The following is a 14,937-nucleotide window of genomic DNA, read 5'->3' as shown; positions in this document are numbered from 1 at the left end:
TTATTCTTACGTAAATTGTAGTTTTTCACAGGTAATCTGGTGGAGAAGAGAGCTATTTTATTTTAGAATTATTTTAGAGTAAGTTTTTCTTTTCTCATTTTTAGTCTATTTTTAGAAATTAAGTATGTTTAGGGACTAGAGTTTGCATGTGGTCCTTCTAGCGCAAAGATGAATCTATGTTAGTTCATGATCATAAGGTTATATTTAAATAATTGATCACAAATTTCTATCTCAAGTTAATTGTGAGAACAATTGAATTGGGAGTTTAAACTTGTTTTGAGGAAGTTAGACACATAAGGGAAGCTAATTAAATTTTTATAGCATCTTAGGATATATGATCTAGATTTGAATGTGACATGGTCACAATAATTGATTTTATGTAGAGATTGTGTGTTATTTGAATGTTTGAAATGTTTCACTTCCAGATTAAATTGTTTGATTTAAATGAATGGAATTGTTGTGTGTTTATCTAGTTTGAGTTAGAATGTTGCATCTGTGACCAATTGCTTCAACTTGTGGTTATTTTGAAGCAAAATATTCAATATTAAGTATAAAAATGAAATGAAAAGTTAGCTTGAACCTATTTGGAGACTCACTGTTTTTGCAGGATTTTTGAATTATACAAAATCGTTGAACAAGTAGAATCCTCGTAGGACGAGATTCATTTAATTATAAAGCTAAGAACTTTGATCATTGGCCGAATCAAATTTGTTGTTTAAATAAAAAAATTTAACGGTTTGGTGGTTGGGCAAAATTCATCTAATTGAAAATATGAGAGTTTTGGTTGTTGGGCAAACAAAATTTATTGGACAAGTGGTTTGGTCGTTGAATGAGTCAAGTTTTGCTGAGCGAAATTCATTTAATTGAGAATTTGAGAGGTTTGGACTCTAAGTGAATCAATTCTCATTGGACGAGATATTTTTTATGAAAAACAATTCTCGTTCGTCAAATACTTTGTTTACTAGGCAACGTTGACTAGGGACGAGCAAAATGATGGCTCAGTGAATTGCAACATGTGTTTAATTTGCTAGGTGAACAAGTGTTAGTTGAAAGAGTGTTTTCTAAATTTTGAAGAAACATGTTTTTAAATATTTTAATATTTTTAAATAATGAATTTGTTTATCTTTAACAATATTGTTATATTTGAACATTATGACAATATAACTAGATGATGAATTTAGAATTATTAGTAAATTAAGTTAAATGTATATTATGAATGAAAATCTATGATGGTATGGTTATTATATAATATGTGGTTTGTAGTAAACATGGTTATTTTCAAGAAAAAAAAAATATTATGTTGAGATGTTTGAGAATATTGTGTATTGAATTTAGGATTATGAAGGAGAATTGGACTTATATAGAAAAAGATAAGTGACAAGAGTCAAAAGTGGTTCATATGACCTAGTATATTATGTGAAAAGAAGAACTGTATTTGTTAGGTCATTAGATTTACCTTGTCACATATGTAGATTGAGTTCTTTTTCCGTAGTTTTGTTGTGGTGACAATTTAATGAAGGTAATATTATAAATACAATTCTGTGATTGTTTTTTCAACATACGAGTCTTCCGAAAATAGATGTCAAGTAACTTGTGACATGAAAAGTAACTTAGACTTAGGCACTAAATTATGATATATGTAAATGATTGATTTTGAAATTGTATTTATTGAAATATATGGATAAGTAGTAATGGATTTCACTATTTGATAGAAGTCGATACACCTATTTTATGTACATAATTTTTTACAATTTTACCTTTTAAATAATTGTTTTTTTTAATTTTAAATGATTTTTCACAATAAAAACTACCTACACAATAAAAAAAATTACTTGAAATTTTAAAAGTTATTATTTTTATAATTACTTATAATAATAAAAATTATAATATATTTTTATTTCAATAGTTATTATAATAATAATATTTTTTTTAAAAATGTACAATATTTAAACTATTTATCTTTTAATAAATAAATAAATAATTTATATAGTCAATGAAATAAATAATTGAATAAATTTTTTATTTTAAAATAATTAAATATATCATGAGGTCGTTCAAGTTGCTACACACCATTGACTTCAAAGATATTCATTTTTTTCATGATTTTTTTTTCTTCTGAAGAAGTTATTCCACCCTAACGTGATTGATGACTCTCCCATCAAGTTCATGCCATATTACAAAAGCCATATAACAACATAAGATGTGTGATTAAACAACCATATGAAAGAGACATATCATTGTCACGACATTTTGTCATGTGTTGCATGACATTATGAGACCAATTAATCATTACATTACTTTTTTAGGCACCATAACATGAAAACGTCTTCTTAAACTAACTACGAGAAGTTGTTCTCCCAAAAACACAATATGTACACCCATGTGTAATGAAATAGTCTGCCATTCATTAGTAAATAAAAATTGAGTTAGAAATTTTTGTAAGTAAGAAAAAATATAACATCTCAAATTTTATATTGCAATATTTTTCAACATCGAAATTTTTTAAAGAACTCATTTAATTACTTCTTGTTTATAAATATTTGAACGCAAACATTTAGAATTTTTGAATTACTAGAATTTAAAATTCACTTTTAGATTATTAAGATATGATATATTTTTATGATGGTTTGTTAATTAGATATTGGTTGTATTAAAATATGGATATATAATTGAAAAAGAGAGAAAATGATTAGATAATTCAAAAGTATTGTCGGTACTAATTTTATACAAATAATAAACTTTTATTCAATCATTCTAATATTATAATTTAAATGAGTTATTGAAGTATTGGTTTAAACTATATATTTGTTAGTTTTTATACCTCAAAAAATGTATAGAAGAGTTTTAAAAGTAAGACCTAAGTTGGAATTGGAATTGGAATTGGAATTGGATTTGAGAGAGGACATATTGAATCTAATTAAGAGTTAGTCTAAGGAACTACAATTTGATAATTAATTGAGCATTTTAGTAATATTAAGATATTGAAAAGACAGGAAGGGGATATCTTTTATCTTTTACTAAACCAACCAAAAACAGAGATATTTAGTAATTCATGTCTCTAACTAAAACAAGTAACTCTAATTACATAGGTAACTAAAAACAATGATTACAGTGTCATTATAAATAAGAGTGAAAGGAGAAAAAGGGGAGTTTTGGTGACTCCTTTTATGCCACTTCCAAGGCCATGCTTCCATCCCTAAACATTTTAAGAAAATAATAATATAATAATAATAAGAAGTAAAAGGTAAGGGAGGAGACATTTACTATTTTATATTATTTTATTTATTTTATACTATTTTATTGTGTGGATGTTCTAACCCCACCTTAACCAATACTTTCTATGATTATAATAATATAATATATTTAGTATTTAGCATTCAACTGTAATATTTAAAATTTAAAATTACAAAAATTTATATTTTAACTAAACAGATTATAATATTATATATACACACACATTAAGGTGGTATAAAATTAAGAGAGAGAGGCCTTATGAAATTTAGAAAATATATAATTCAATCAATAATTTAAGAAAATTAATTTTATCTAAATTGTAAATTAAGAAAATAATAATAATAATAGGCCTACTCAAGTTTAAATTAATTTGTGGTTGAGTGATTTTAAACAAGGATTTTTTAATTAGATTTTTTTGACAAGATGAAACAATTTTATATGAATTTGATGAATTTCATTTATTTCAAGTGGTCCCTACAAAAATAATTTAGATGTGTCGCAATATTAAGAATTATAATGGTATCTTAGATCGAAGCACACATTTGATGACACATATGAGATGAGCCAATTTGTTCTCTATCGACTTAACAATGCATTGTAGGAATTTTTCAACAAACTTTAAGGGACTGACATTACAATGTTATTATTCCTTTACAAAGAAATTTGATAGATTTTTTTACGAGGTTTTCAACTATGTTTGTGGATAACAAAAACCCAGGGTAGCAAGATGACCACTTTAAATAGTGTCACATAAGAAGCTGAATGACTTCATTAATATATGACTCAATTTTTTAAAGCATCTATTGACATTCCCAACCTCCACCCGACTTTGTCAATCCAAGTTCATTTTTAAACAATCTTTTTGTCGAACCACCGAGAAACATGGAAGAGTTGTGGAACTAGCAATGTGGTACATTAACATAAAAGAAAATACAAAGATGCGCAAGGTATTGATGAATAGTGTCACACATCCTTTCATTTCTTCTGCACCAAACATCTTAGAAATCTCAAAGTGCAGGGGTCTTAGTAGGTATGATAGATATACCTTGTGAAACACCAGTCGGGAAACCAATATAATAGAAACATTCAATTTCGAGTTGTTGTGTATTCCACAAACTTCACATGTTGACCCAAGTAAAAGGTGTGGATACCACCAAAATACAGGCCACACAATATACATGAATGCCATACGGTACACACCATAATAAAATAACTTGTTTGAATTGGCATTCTAGTTCAATTTGTACAAATCGTGCATACCAGACGAAGTCTGAGACGAGGAGGATGGTGAGATCACATGTATTGCGTGATTTCCAGGTACGAGGATGAGAAAATCATCATGAAAGATAAAGAGTACAACCAACATACCAGGAAATACAGATCTATAGAACCTCATAAAAAACTCAACAAAATTAGTGGGATAATTAATATAATTGTTGATGACTTATTGGTGTGGGAAGTTTAACTTCAATAAGAGAAAGGCTTTTTCAAAATATCAATTTAGTACGTCTCCTCTCAATTTGATCTCTCCCATCCATTACCTTTTCAAATGAAGACTTTTACTATCAACAACCTTGTAGAAGATGATCTCGTTGTCACAATCACAATAATAATCATTTGGATGATTTGGGCTAATTTGAGCCAAAATTTTGAAAAACTTTTTTTCTTTTATGTTAAAAGTTGTAATATTCAACTATCAACCTAATTAAAAAAAAAGTAGTACAATAGGTGTAAAATTTAATTCAAAGCTTTAAGTAAGTTAACCATAATAAGTTTGTCTAAACCAATTTAAGACATGAAAAAAATGTAATACAATTTATCCATAATACAAGTATAAGAGAAGAGTGTCAGTTGAGTCTTGATCATCCATACTAAATCCTTAATCCAACCTTTATAAAAGTTTGTTAGTTTGAATTTTGTTAGCTTTGAACCAATTATAAATAAAACTCAACTCAATACTAAATTAAATTAAATCTAGTTGTGTCATTATTAACCTATCATACTCAATATACTATTTAAATACTTTATAGCTAATTATATCTTTTGGTTATTTGAGAAACTCAAAATCTTATAAATATGTAATATTTTCGGAAAAAGTACTTTAGTAATTTTTTTACTCAATATAATGATACATTTTATTGCCTAGAAAAATCAACTAAATTTCTCAAAAACATATTTCTTTCCATTTCAAAAGTACAACACGCTTTTCCAATGATAACTTTAGGTAGTTAATATGAGTTGGCATTGTTACCCTCAATTCACTTAAGTAACCGTGAATTATAGTTACTCTTAAAAAAAAATAAAAAAAAATATACAAACGTGGTATGCTATTGTGGTGTTAACGGAACACGTCATGAGAAGTGTGCGTAGATGAAATATTTGGGAAGTGAATTCGAATTCTGAAGCACATGGCCACGTTTGTTCCTTCTTCTTCCATTTTCCGACCAACGTTGATTCGATGCACCAACGACCGTCGGGCGCTGTTTAACCGCATTGCTCCTGTTTATGATAACGTGCTCCACTCTGTGTTACTTTCTTCCTTTTTTCTGTTAGCTCTTTGATAACTTACGCCGTTTCTCTCTGTGTGCCTTTGGACAGCTGAATGACTTGCTTAGCGTTGGGCAACACCGGGTTTGGAAGCGAATGGCGGTGTCGTGGACTGGGTATTCCTCTTTCTTCGCTTTTTGCCATCGCATTTTCTTCAGAATATTGTAACCGTTGTATTTTCATTTCTTAATTGGGTATTCTCTGAATTTGGACACAGAGCGAAATTGGGAGACCGTGTGTTGGATGTGTGCTGTGGAAGTGGGGATTTGTCATTTCTCTTGTCCCACAAAGTAGGCTGTGATGGCAAGGTGTTTGATTTTAGTTTCTCATATTTCAATTGCTTTACTATGAATAGCAAGGCCTATTTGGATTCCTAAGGGAGAGAGAGAGGAAAAAACATTAAAGAAAATGAAATCGATTTCTATATAAAATCATAAACTAAATTAAAATTAAAATTTGGAAAAGATATACTTGCAGAAGATTTGTTTTTTCTTATTTTAATACACACACAATTCTAAATTAACAAGTTTGGTCTCTGAAGTTCCCATTGTGTGCCAATTTGGTTATGTGATTATAGTTTCTTAGACACCTCAGTAAACTTAACTTTTAACAAATCCCAAATGTCCATTGACAGAGGAACTAAAATCACATCTTTACAATATGGGAGAGACTAAAAGTGTAATAATTAAGCTTTAAATTTATTATGAATGTACTTTAAATGAGAGAAGAGGAATTTTACAGTTTCATCTAATTGTTTACTTTCATCTAATTATGTATTATCATGTATGATAAACTTATTGACTTTTACAATATCTATACAAAAAATTGTCCATGTCTAGCATGATTTCTCGTTGCTAACAGGACATTGCGCGTAAATGAAATTCATATATTATTATTATTATTATGCCTAAAGTTTTTTTTTTAATTAATCCGAAATTATTCTTATTCTAACTTTTTAAGCTTTAAGGAAATTATTATAGACATGAATGAACATGCTATAACTGAAAATATATAATTGAAGGACACTAAAAAAATATTTACATTGCAAGTAGAAGTGTATTTTAGTTAATTCTTCTTCTTATTGTTATAGCATTTTGAATTTTACAGTGAAATTGGTACATCGAATGTTTTGTGGTGCAGGTGATTGGCCTTGATTTCTCGAAGGATCAGTTATCGATTGCTTCATCCCGGCAGCAATTGCTTTCAAAGAAATGCTTCACGAATATTGAGTGAGCATGGGTAAATTTTGCAGTATGCAGACATTAATTATAACCTGGGGATTTTTTTAATATAAATTTAAACTCTTTTTCTACTTTTGAACCTTCTAAAAAACTTTTGGTCTAGTATAAAGATATTGGCAGTGTCGATATTAGAGTTCTTATTATGTTTGTGTTGTATCTTAGCATTCATTGATGCTGTGGGGAGGTAGTAATGGTTTGTTGCATCGTAGGTGGGTTGAAGGTGATGCTCTTGATTTGCCATTTATGGATGGTTGGTTTGATGCTATCACTATGGGCTATGGTCTTCGAAATGTGGTTGATAAACATAAGGCTATGCAGGAAATTTTCCGTGTCCTAAAAACTGGTGGGTTTTGTATCTCTATCCATTAACTTGATAATTGATGTTTATATGAAATTTGATACATTTTTTTTGTTTTGCTTTCCAGGCTCTACAGTGTCTATACTAGACTTTAATAAAAGCAATGAGTCACTAACTTCTGCAATTACGGTATATCTCAGCCTCACTGGTTGCTTTATATAAGATCTAATAATAATTTGCACAGCAATGCTTCTTCATTTTGAACAAGTATAGTTACCCTTCTGATCGTCTCAGTAAATTAAAAGGTTTGGCTTAAGATTAAAAATCAAGATAGGTGAAAGAAAAATGCATTTATTCTTTTCAGCAATGCTTTTGAGTGAGTTCATCAGTTTGATAGGACTGATGAAATCATCTTTGGTACTGCTTGTGTAAACGAATATTACCATATCTTATTCGTACAATTTTTTATTAATTTGCAGTTGTCATTTTGATTTCGTGAATTCACTGAAGGTAACTCCCACGTATTTACTTATGCTAGGAATGGATGATTGACAATGTTGTTGTTCCTGTTGCCTCTGGTTATGGTCTTTCAGAGGAATACAAATACCTTAAAAGTTCAATAAGAGAATTTTTAACAGGTTTGTTTTCAAGTGAATTTTTTTATCAGATCAGACTTTTTATAGGATTTTTACATTATGTTGTCTCACCTATTTCTTCTCCGTGCTTGAGATATATTGCGAAACTTTGTAAAGGATTTATTCTCAGTGCTATAGAATAGAATGACATAAGTTTGGCTGTGACTTGGGTTTTTAATTGTATGACTTGCCTTTGTTTCTGCAAATTTTATATAGTTTGGGACCATCTTGAAAGAATTTCCTAAAAGCCTTAGATTCAATCCAGTTAGGGGGTAGAAATGAAACAGGTCAGGCTATGCTTTTCCTTAAAAATAGGCCGGCCATATTTCTTAAAATATGAGACTCGAGCTTGACTTACTTACCGGATATATATCTTTTAAGGCCTAACTTTTTCTCACAGTTTGATTTCTTGAAAGCCTATTCAAAACTCTTTTCTTATAGCAGGGCCTTTTCAAAGGTTAATAACAAACTTCTAAATAGATTAATGGCGTAAGGCTTTGTGTAGAACATGAGCTTAAGTCTGTAAATATATATTTTCATAATGTTATAATTCAATAAAATAATAATACTATTGTTCTTATATTATTTGTATCTACTTAAATAGGTTGGTTTATTAGTTCTAATCTAAATGGATTTTGTAATGACCTTAAGTCTTTTGACTTGTTCTTGCCAAATAAGTTTTCAAAAAGGCTTTGTCAAACTTATTTAACAAATAGACGTAGCTTGAGCTTGCCTAATGTGGGTAAAGGTTATTGCCCCAATGAATTGCCTGGCTTATTCCCATTCCTAATAGTAATTGTTATTATAGCCTGAATATCAAACCCACTTGACTTATTGGCCAAGTGTATAACCTGACATAAGGATTATAAGGTTGATTTGATGGTAAAAGTGTAATGGAGGGAGGGATAGGTCATGGGTTCAAGTTTCTTACTAACAAAAAATATACATATTAACAGAGGAGAGGGATGCAATGCTGCAAAAATACTGCCCTCTAAGCTCAATAATTTATGATATCCTCCTTAACTTTAGCTTCACTCTCATAAGTGGGGTACAAGTTTGGAGCCTCCAATCGAGCTCAGTCTGTGGGAGGCTTGTGCAAACATTTTCAATTTTGATGATCCTCACATTGAAATGGTTACTTAGGGTTATGGATGTTTATTTAGTAAAATGTCCTAAGCACCAGCATAAAAGTTTCTTTTGTTCTTTTACACAACTTGAGTTCGAGTACATCTGATCTGACTAAGAACACCATAACTACATTTGTATGTTTTTATATTATATTTTATACTATATTATATGCGGGTGTGTGGTGCGGTGCTTTAGTCATCAATTTTGGCACCTATGTCCATTTAACATGTAATCATCTATCTATCTTGGTTATTTTTTGCAGGTGTTCATTAGGTTAGGGTACAATTGTCATTCCTAGTTGATAATCATGCAGTTAGTAATTGTGTATAATAATTGAAAATGATTAGCAAACAAATGGGACAAATAAATTATGTTCATTGCTGGTAGAACTTTGATAAGATTGATTCACTAATTTATGAACCTTCCTGTGATGCAGGGAAGGAATTGGAGAAACTTGCCTTGGAAGTAGGATTTTCTGCTGCCAGACATTACGAGATTGGTGGAGGCCTCATGGGGTGTTTGGTAGCTAAGCGTTAGATCAGATTTATGGATGTTTTTACAAACAGATTTACCGCCCTTGTGGATGACTCCGTACTCAGGTTGTAAAAACATAAATTACGCTGTTAATCCATATGCGTTACCATTGAATTAACAGTAGCTGAGCTATCGCCTAGCATTTTAATAATTTTATTTGCAGAGTTAAATGTTCCAAGGACATGCTTCAATCACATTTTCATATTTTTTCATATGATCTTCACTTAAATTGGACTCATTAAATATCAAAATATTAAAGGCTATAATCTTTTTTTCATTCTTTTCCCATTGAAAACTATTCTTTCGCAAATGAAATAAAAATAAATAATAACTGTATCCAAAAGTAGTAGTATTTATGAGCTGTTATGGAAATCAAATTAATCTATAACTGTATAACAATGTTACTATTGAACTGTACAGTATGCATTGTTTGCTTCCCATAGCCGTATTGGACATTTGGCTTTAAAGCTCCTCTTGTCTGAAGTATGCATTTCAAATAGCAAAGGATTGGATGCTTTATCAGCGACCTTAAGTGTCATAGGTATGAGGCAGACCTAGTTATTTGCCAACAAGCTGTGCTGCAGACATGCAGTGTGTAGGGATTTTCTCTGCATTCTCGTGGTCACCTGGGATAAAATGAGCTACGGGACATGGTAGCGATTGAATCAGCTGCATTAAGAGGATAAAATGGGTCACCACTTGTGTCATGAAGTTCCATGGTATTCTCATCCAGGAAGGGTGGATTAGAGGGAGCAATAAGATTCTCCTCCTTCTTTGTTAGCATCTGTAACGTCTTTGACATGATCGGTCGTAAAGAAGGGACCTCTTGGGTGCATAGAAGTCCTATGTGAACCACTCTTAAAATCTCATCCTTAACCTCGCTGTTGTGGTCTTCCTGTAAAACTAGATTTGGGTCAAATAATTGTTCAGCAGTCCCTGCCTGAAAATGCTTCCATGCCTGATCTTGCCAGAATATATTGGATAAAAGGAAGAACAGAATTGTTCCGTCAGTAATTTATTTTCTTAACCACAATCAATGCAACAGTCAGAAGAAAACAACCAAAGAATCTGCTACTGACCACTGTAACCAAGCTGTCTGAATACTCGGATACTTTGCTCCTGTTGTTCTGTCTACCAGTGACCATCTCTAGCAGCAACACTCCAAAACTATATACATCTGCCTTTTCTGTTAACTGACCATGTGCCAAGTACTCAGGAGCCATATACCCCCTGCAGGACCAAGAGTAAATGGTCATCTCAGATATAATATGCTTCAGTTTCCTGCAATAGCACCTGGCTCTTTCCCCCGTACTATTTTTTTTCAAAGCTATGCAATGATTTATGCAAAGATACTTACAAAGTTCCTGCAATGGCTGTACTTATATGGCTCTTGTCCTCTTGAAAGGACCTGGCCAAACCAAAATCTGCAATTTTAGCACGAAACTTTGCATCCAACAGGATGTTGCTGGCTTTTATATCTCTGTGAATTATCCTTGTCTTAGAGTTCTCATGCAGATAAACTAATCCTTCGGTTGTCCCGATGATAATTTCAAATCTCTTTTCCCAGTTCAATTCTTTGCCCTTGTTTTTATCTGTCGTGTTAAATTGACAAATATTAAAGTTAGTTCAAGTTATGATATATTTATAATCACTTTGTGATCAAAATGAGATGAATAGGTGAAAAGAGTAGTCAAGCCCACTGCACGATTTCAGTAATTACCAAAAATGAAGCGATCAAGACTTTTATTGGGCAGAAATTCATAAACAAGCAGACTTTCAGGTCCTGAACAACTGCATCCTAACAGTCTGACCAGATTCTTGTGTTCCAAACTACTAATTATGTTGACTTCGTTGTAGAAATCTGCTGCTCTTTGTCTGTTGTTGAAATATAACCTCTTGATAGCAATCTCTCTTCCATCAGCTAGAACTCCCTGCAATAGCAAATTGTAAGAGTGCTTTGATTTTGTACAATGATGGAGATATTTATCTTCAGAGAAGAGACGTACTTTATAAACTGTTCCAAATCCTCCTTGCCCTAACTTGTTATTTTCATGAAAAGATCCAGTAGCCTTGTCCAATGTAGAGTACTTGAAGTTCAAGCTTTTGTTCTGAAGTGATTTTGCTAGCTTTTCTGCATCATTTGAACCTAGAAACCAGAATGAACATTGAGATAGGTAAATATCCTTCACATAGTTGAGTGGTATCTCGTGATGATTAATCAATTTGTTTATTTTATAGACAAGGTGAAGAATCTCTTCAAAGATAAAAGAATTCATAAATATTATTTTTGTTTAAGAGGACAAGGACTATCATACAAATACGCAGCAGAAACAACCAATATTTGGTAGTTTAAGAGACAACATACTTTTTTTTCTAAGCAAGGTTTAAGGATTGAAATTTTTGAATGAAGAAAATAATTACTGAGAAAATCTTATCTCAAGTGTGTTCAGTTAGCTCAGCTTGAATTGGTTTGGCTCAAAACGGCGACATTATCGGTTTCGGTTATTTACCATTGGGGTGGGGGGAATGGAAGTGATAATAAAATATTTTAGGTTTCTCATTCTCTAGCTAATAAACACAGTTACAAATGAGACAATTACCTCTTCGTTTCTTCTGAATGTATCTTTGTTTCCATATATAAACTCCAATAGTCACTCCAACCACGGAAACAATCACCGAACTAACTACTACAACCACTATTACTGCCACATTACCTGCACAAGTCATCAAAATGAACTATACTCAAGATTCACGATTGCTCTCTAAACTTTTTTCATTCTCCATCCTAGCACAGATTGATGGTCCATTACGAATCTTGAAGAAAACTACAATTTATTTACCTCTTGAACTCCCAGTTTCTTGCTCTTTGTTAAGAAAATCTTTGTCTGAGTACCTCATGAAGCAGCCCGTGTTGAGCGCTCGTCCTTCTGACCAGGGCAAGCATCCCAATAAGGAAAAAAATGCATTCTCAAGACATGCTTTGCAAGACCTTTTGTCCAAAGTCCTCCAACAATCAGCCAGAACATAAACAGATTGGTTAGTTGCTCCTTCCACAGCAACATTCCCTCTGGCATATCCTTTGTTGTTGGGTGCATCTTGAACTGCTCTTGAAACTGCTTCCTTTGCTGCTGCTTGAAAACTTGAATTCTTCTTGGTCATGTTCCCACATACAGCTTTGTCTCCTGGTCCTGTATACTCATTAAAGAAACTATAATTCTCAGCCCTCATGAAGCAACCATCAAGGAAAATGCGACCAGAATTATAAGGGTAGCACTGGGGAAGAACCGTGCGTGCCTCAGCATAGCACAATACACAGTCAAGCAATGAAAGATCTCCATAACACTGGGCCAGGCCATAGTTAGTATCAGGTCCTGTCCCTACAACTGCTGTGCCAAAGCCAGTTTTGCGCATCTCATCACTGATCTTATCCATAGTTGCAACAAAATTGGGAACAAAGATAGTAGTATTGTGCTCTCGTACATGGCCACATGTTATTAGGACGGTCTTGGCCCTTGGTTCTGCTATAACAGTCTTTGATAGCAGTAGTAATTTGATGAGAAGTGAAAGGTTGCATAAAAAGACGAGATAGACTACTTTCTTCATTTTTAGAACATCCAATCAAAGTAAATTTCTCTGGTGGGCTATTCACTAGAAACTGTGAAAAAAAAGGGAGGGTTTAGAATATTTGTGTGGTGTGTCTGATAAAGAAAGTCATACCATGTTCAAATTTTACGATTTCTGTTAGTGAATCAGAAACAAGCAAGAAGTTTATCTAATAGGTTCAACTGCTTGTTTTTTGTTTTTATCAGCAAAGAAGGTGCAAATGCTTGTTATGCTTAAGCTAAATTGGTTACAACGTGTTTCAACAACTATATCACAAATTTAATGTCACATGATGTGAGGTTGAATTCCAAAACTTATCTGTTCTTGAGAAGAAAGGCAAGTTGAAGACCAAGAGGGGCTTTGGAAGAGAAACATTCGTAAAGTAAAGTAACCTCTAACGTGTGAACAGAAGAGGGCAGAATCTCAAGTCGGTACTTCCCTTTTATGTGCCATCCTCCAAGTCTCAAAGAATGAAAGAAAGTACTGCAGCTTTGGCAATCATTATTAGAAAAGTAGATTTTGGTTCTTTTTTCCTTGTTTATTACACAGATGCAAAAAAATACTACAGTTTAAGACTTGCTCACACTTGCATGACGTATGAATGATGCTGATGAATATTAAGTATCGGACCAACTGTTTGAAAAATGAGGTGCAGAATAGAAGGCACTCCACCCCAGGCCCCACTTTGGATTAATAATAATAATTTATTAACAATCATTTTTTTAATGAACTTTTAAAGAATGCTGCTAAATAAAATAAAATTGTTAAGACCGTTGGTGGAGGTGGTGTGAGACACAAAGTAGAGTATGAAAGTGAGGGAGAAGTTGAAGGAGATGAAAAAATAGGAAAAGAATATAAGTAAACTTCTGTGAGCTGTTTATGTTTTCTTAAAAGACTTGTAAAAACATATTATTTTAAAAATAATAACTAAATTAAAGTTTTTATTATTATTTTAAGTATAGTGTACAATTACAACATTACCTACATAAAAAGAAGATGATGAAATAATAGATAATTTTTCCCATACACTTTCAATTCAAACATAAAGAAAAATAAAAAAGTGGGTATTGAAATAAAAACCTTTCCCCCACAACAAAACCTACCCCATTTATTATCTATCAACTGAGAACGGACCCCGCACGTGCCAACAACCATTCATGTCATTCCACACGAACCAAACCAGTGATGAACGACACAGTCTTAAGAAAACCAAAAAAAGAAGAGTGAACCAAAAATAAGTCTTGTTGTAGATGTCGCTTAGTTTGTTTTACAATACCTCGAAAGCAAGAACATAAAAATAGGAAAGGAGGGAAGAGAATTTTAGAGGAAATGGTTACTTACCTATGATTTGATCTGCATAGAAAAAGAAGCAGCAATGGAAAATGGGAAGTGAATTGAAGTTGTTGGTGTGAGAGAATTGAAAGATTTAACAGGATGGCAAGTCAATGAAGGTTGAGACAAAAACTGAGTAATGTAAATTTCAAAATGGGAAGTGTTTTGGTATGCAGAGAGTTGAATCGGTAAAACATAGTATGACAGTAACAGGAGTAGTGTATGGAAGCAGCGAGGTAACGTCATACCTTTGAATCGTTCTACATTTTTGAGGTAGTCAGTGTACTATGAATTTACCATCCTGCCCTGCATTTTTAATGTTTCAGTTACCCTGTAAAAACGAATGTTGGTGTAACACAAAATGTCGTTTCACTTATTAAGGTTG

The 14,937-nt window shown here is 32.1% G+C and overlaps 2 protein-coding genes across 7 annotated transcripts; one reads left to right on the top strand and one right to left on the bottom strand.

The window, feature by feature from the left end:
- The first annotated feature begins 5,561 nt into the window (after nucleotides 1-5,561).
- MENG (S-adenosyl-L-methionine-dependent methyltransferases superfamily protein) lies at nucleotides 5,562-11,210 on the top strand. Of its 2 annotated transcripts, XR_016518418.1 has the most exons (9): nucleotides 5,562-5,747; nucleotides 5,833-5,897; nucleotides 5,999-6,089; nucleotides 6,922-7,010; nucleotides 7,232-7,365; nucleotides 7,448-7,509; nucleotides 7,859-7,958; nucleotides 9,520-9,682; nucleotides 10,038-11,210. XR_016518418.1 is itself a non-coding variant. In XM_068611897.2 (8 exons), exons 1-8 carry the CDS (start codon nucleotides 5,643-5,645, stop codon nucleotides 9,618-9,620), a joined length of 747 nt encoding a protein of 248 aa, XP_068467998.1. In that variant the 5' UTR covers nucleotides 5,562-5,642; the 3' UTR covers nucleotides 9,621-9,795. The 2 variants fall into 2 exon arrangements, 1 of the variants encoding a protein (XP_068467998.1); XM_068611897.2 differs by lacking the exon at nucleotides 10,038-11,210 and having other exon boundaries at nucleotides 9,520-9,795.
- On the bottom strand, nucleotides 9,919-14,793 carry LOC137810552 (cysteine-rich receptor-like protein kinase 2). 5 transcript variants are annotated; one of them, XM_068611895.2, is made up of 8 exons: nucleotides 14,562-14,793; nucleotides 12,458-13,272; nucleotides 12,218-12,331; nucleotides 11,624-11,763; nucleotides 11,338-11,548; nucleotides 10,975-11,209; nucleotides 10,697-10,847; nucleotides 9,919-10,575 (listed from the first exon to the last, which is right to left on the bottom strand). In XM_068611895.2, the coding sequence occupies exons 2-8, from the start codon at nucleotides 13,218-13,220 to the stop codon at nucleotides 10,240-10,242; spliced, it is 1,950 nt and encodes a 649-aa protein (XP_068467996.1). In that variant the 5' UTR covers nucleotides 13,221-13,272; nucleotides 14,562-14,793; the 3' UTR covers nucleotides 9,919-10,239. The 5 variants fall into 5 exon arrangements, with proteins under 5 accessions (XP_068467996.1, XP_068467993.1, XP_068467995.1 ...); XM_068611892.2 differs by lacking the exon at nucleotides 14,562-14,793 and adding an exon at nucleotides 13,539-13,678 and having other exon boundaries at nucleotides 12,458-13,274; XM_068611894.2 differs by lacking the exon at nucleotides 14,562-14,793 and having other exon boundaries at nucleotides 12,458-13,812.
- Nucleotides 14,794-14,937: the final 144 nt, after the last annotated feature.

This window comes from Phaseolus vulgaris, chromosome 2 (assembly GCF_051622355.1).
Source record: "Phaseolus vulgaris cultivar YP4 chromosome 2, ASM5162235v1, whole genome shotgun sequence".
Classification (NCBI taxonomy): Eukaryota; Viridiplantae; Streptophyta; class Magnoliopsida; order Fabales; family Fabaceae; genus Phaseolus; species Phaseolus vulgaris.
Note: the sequence above shows the minus strand (reverse complement) of the source record. Positions and strands in the feature narration are given on the sequence as shown.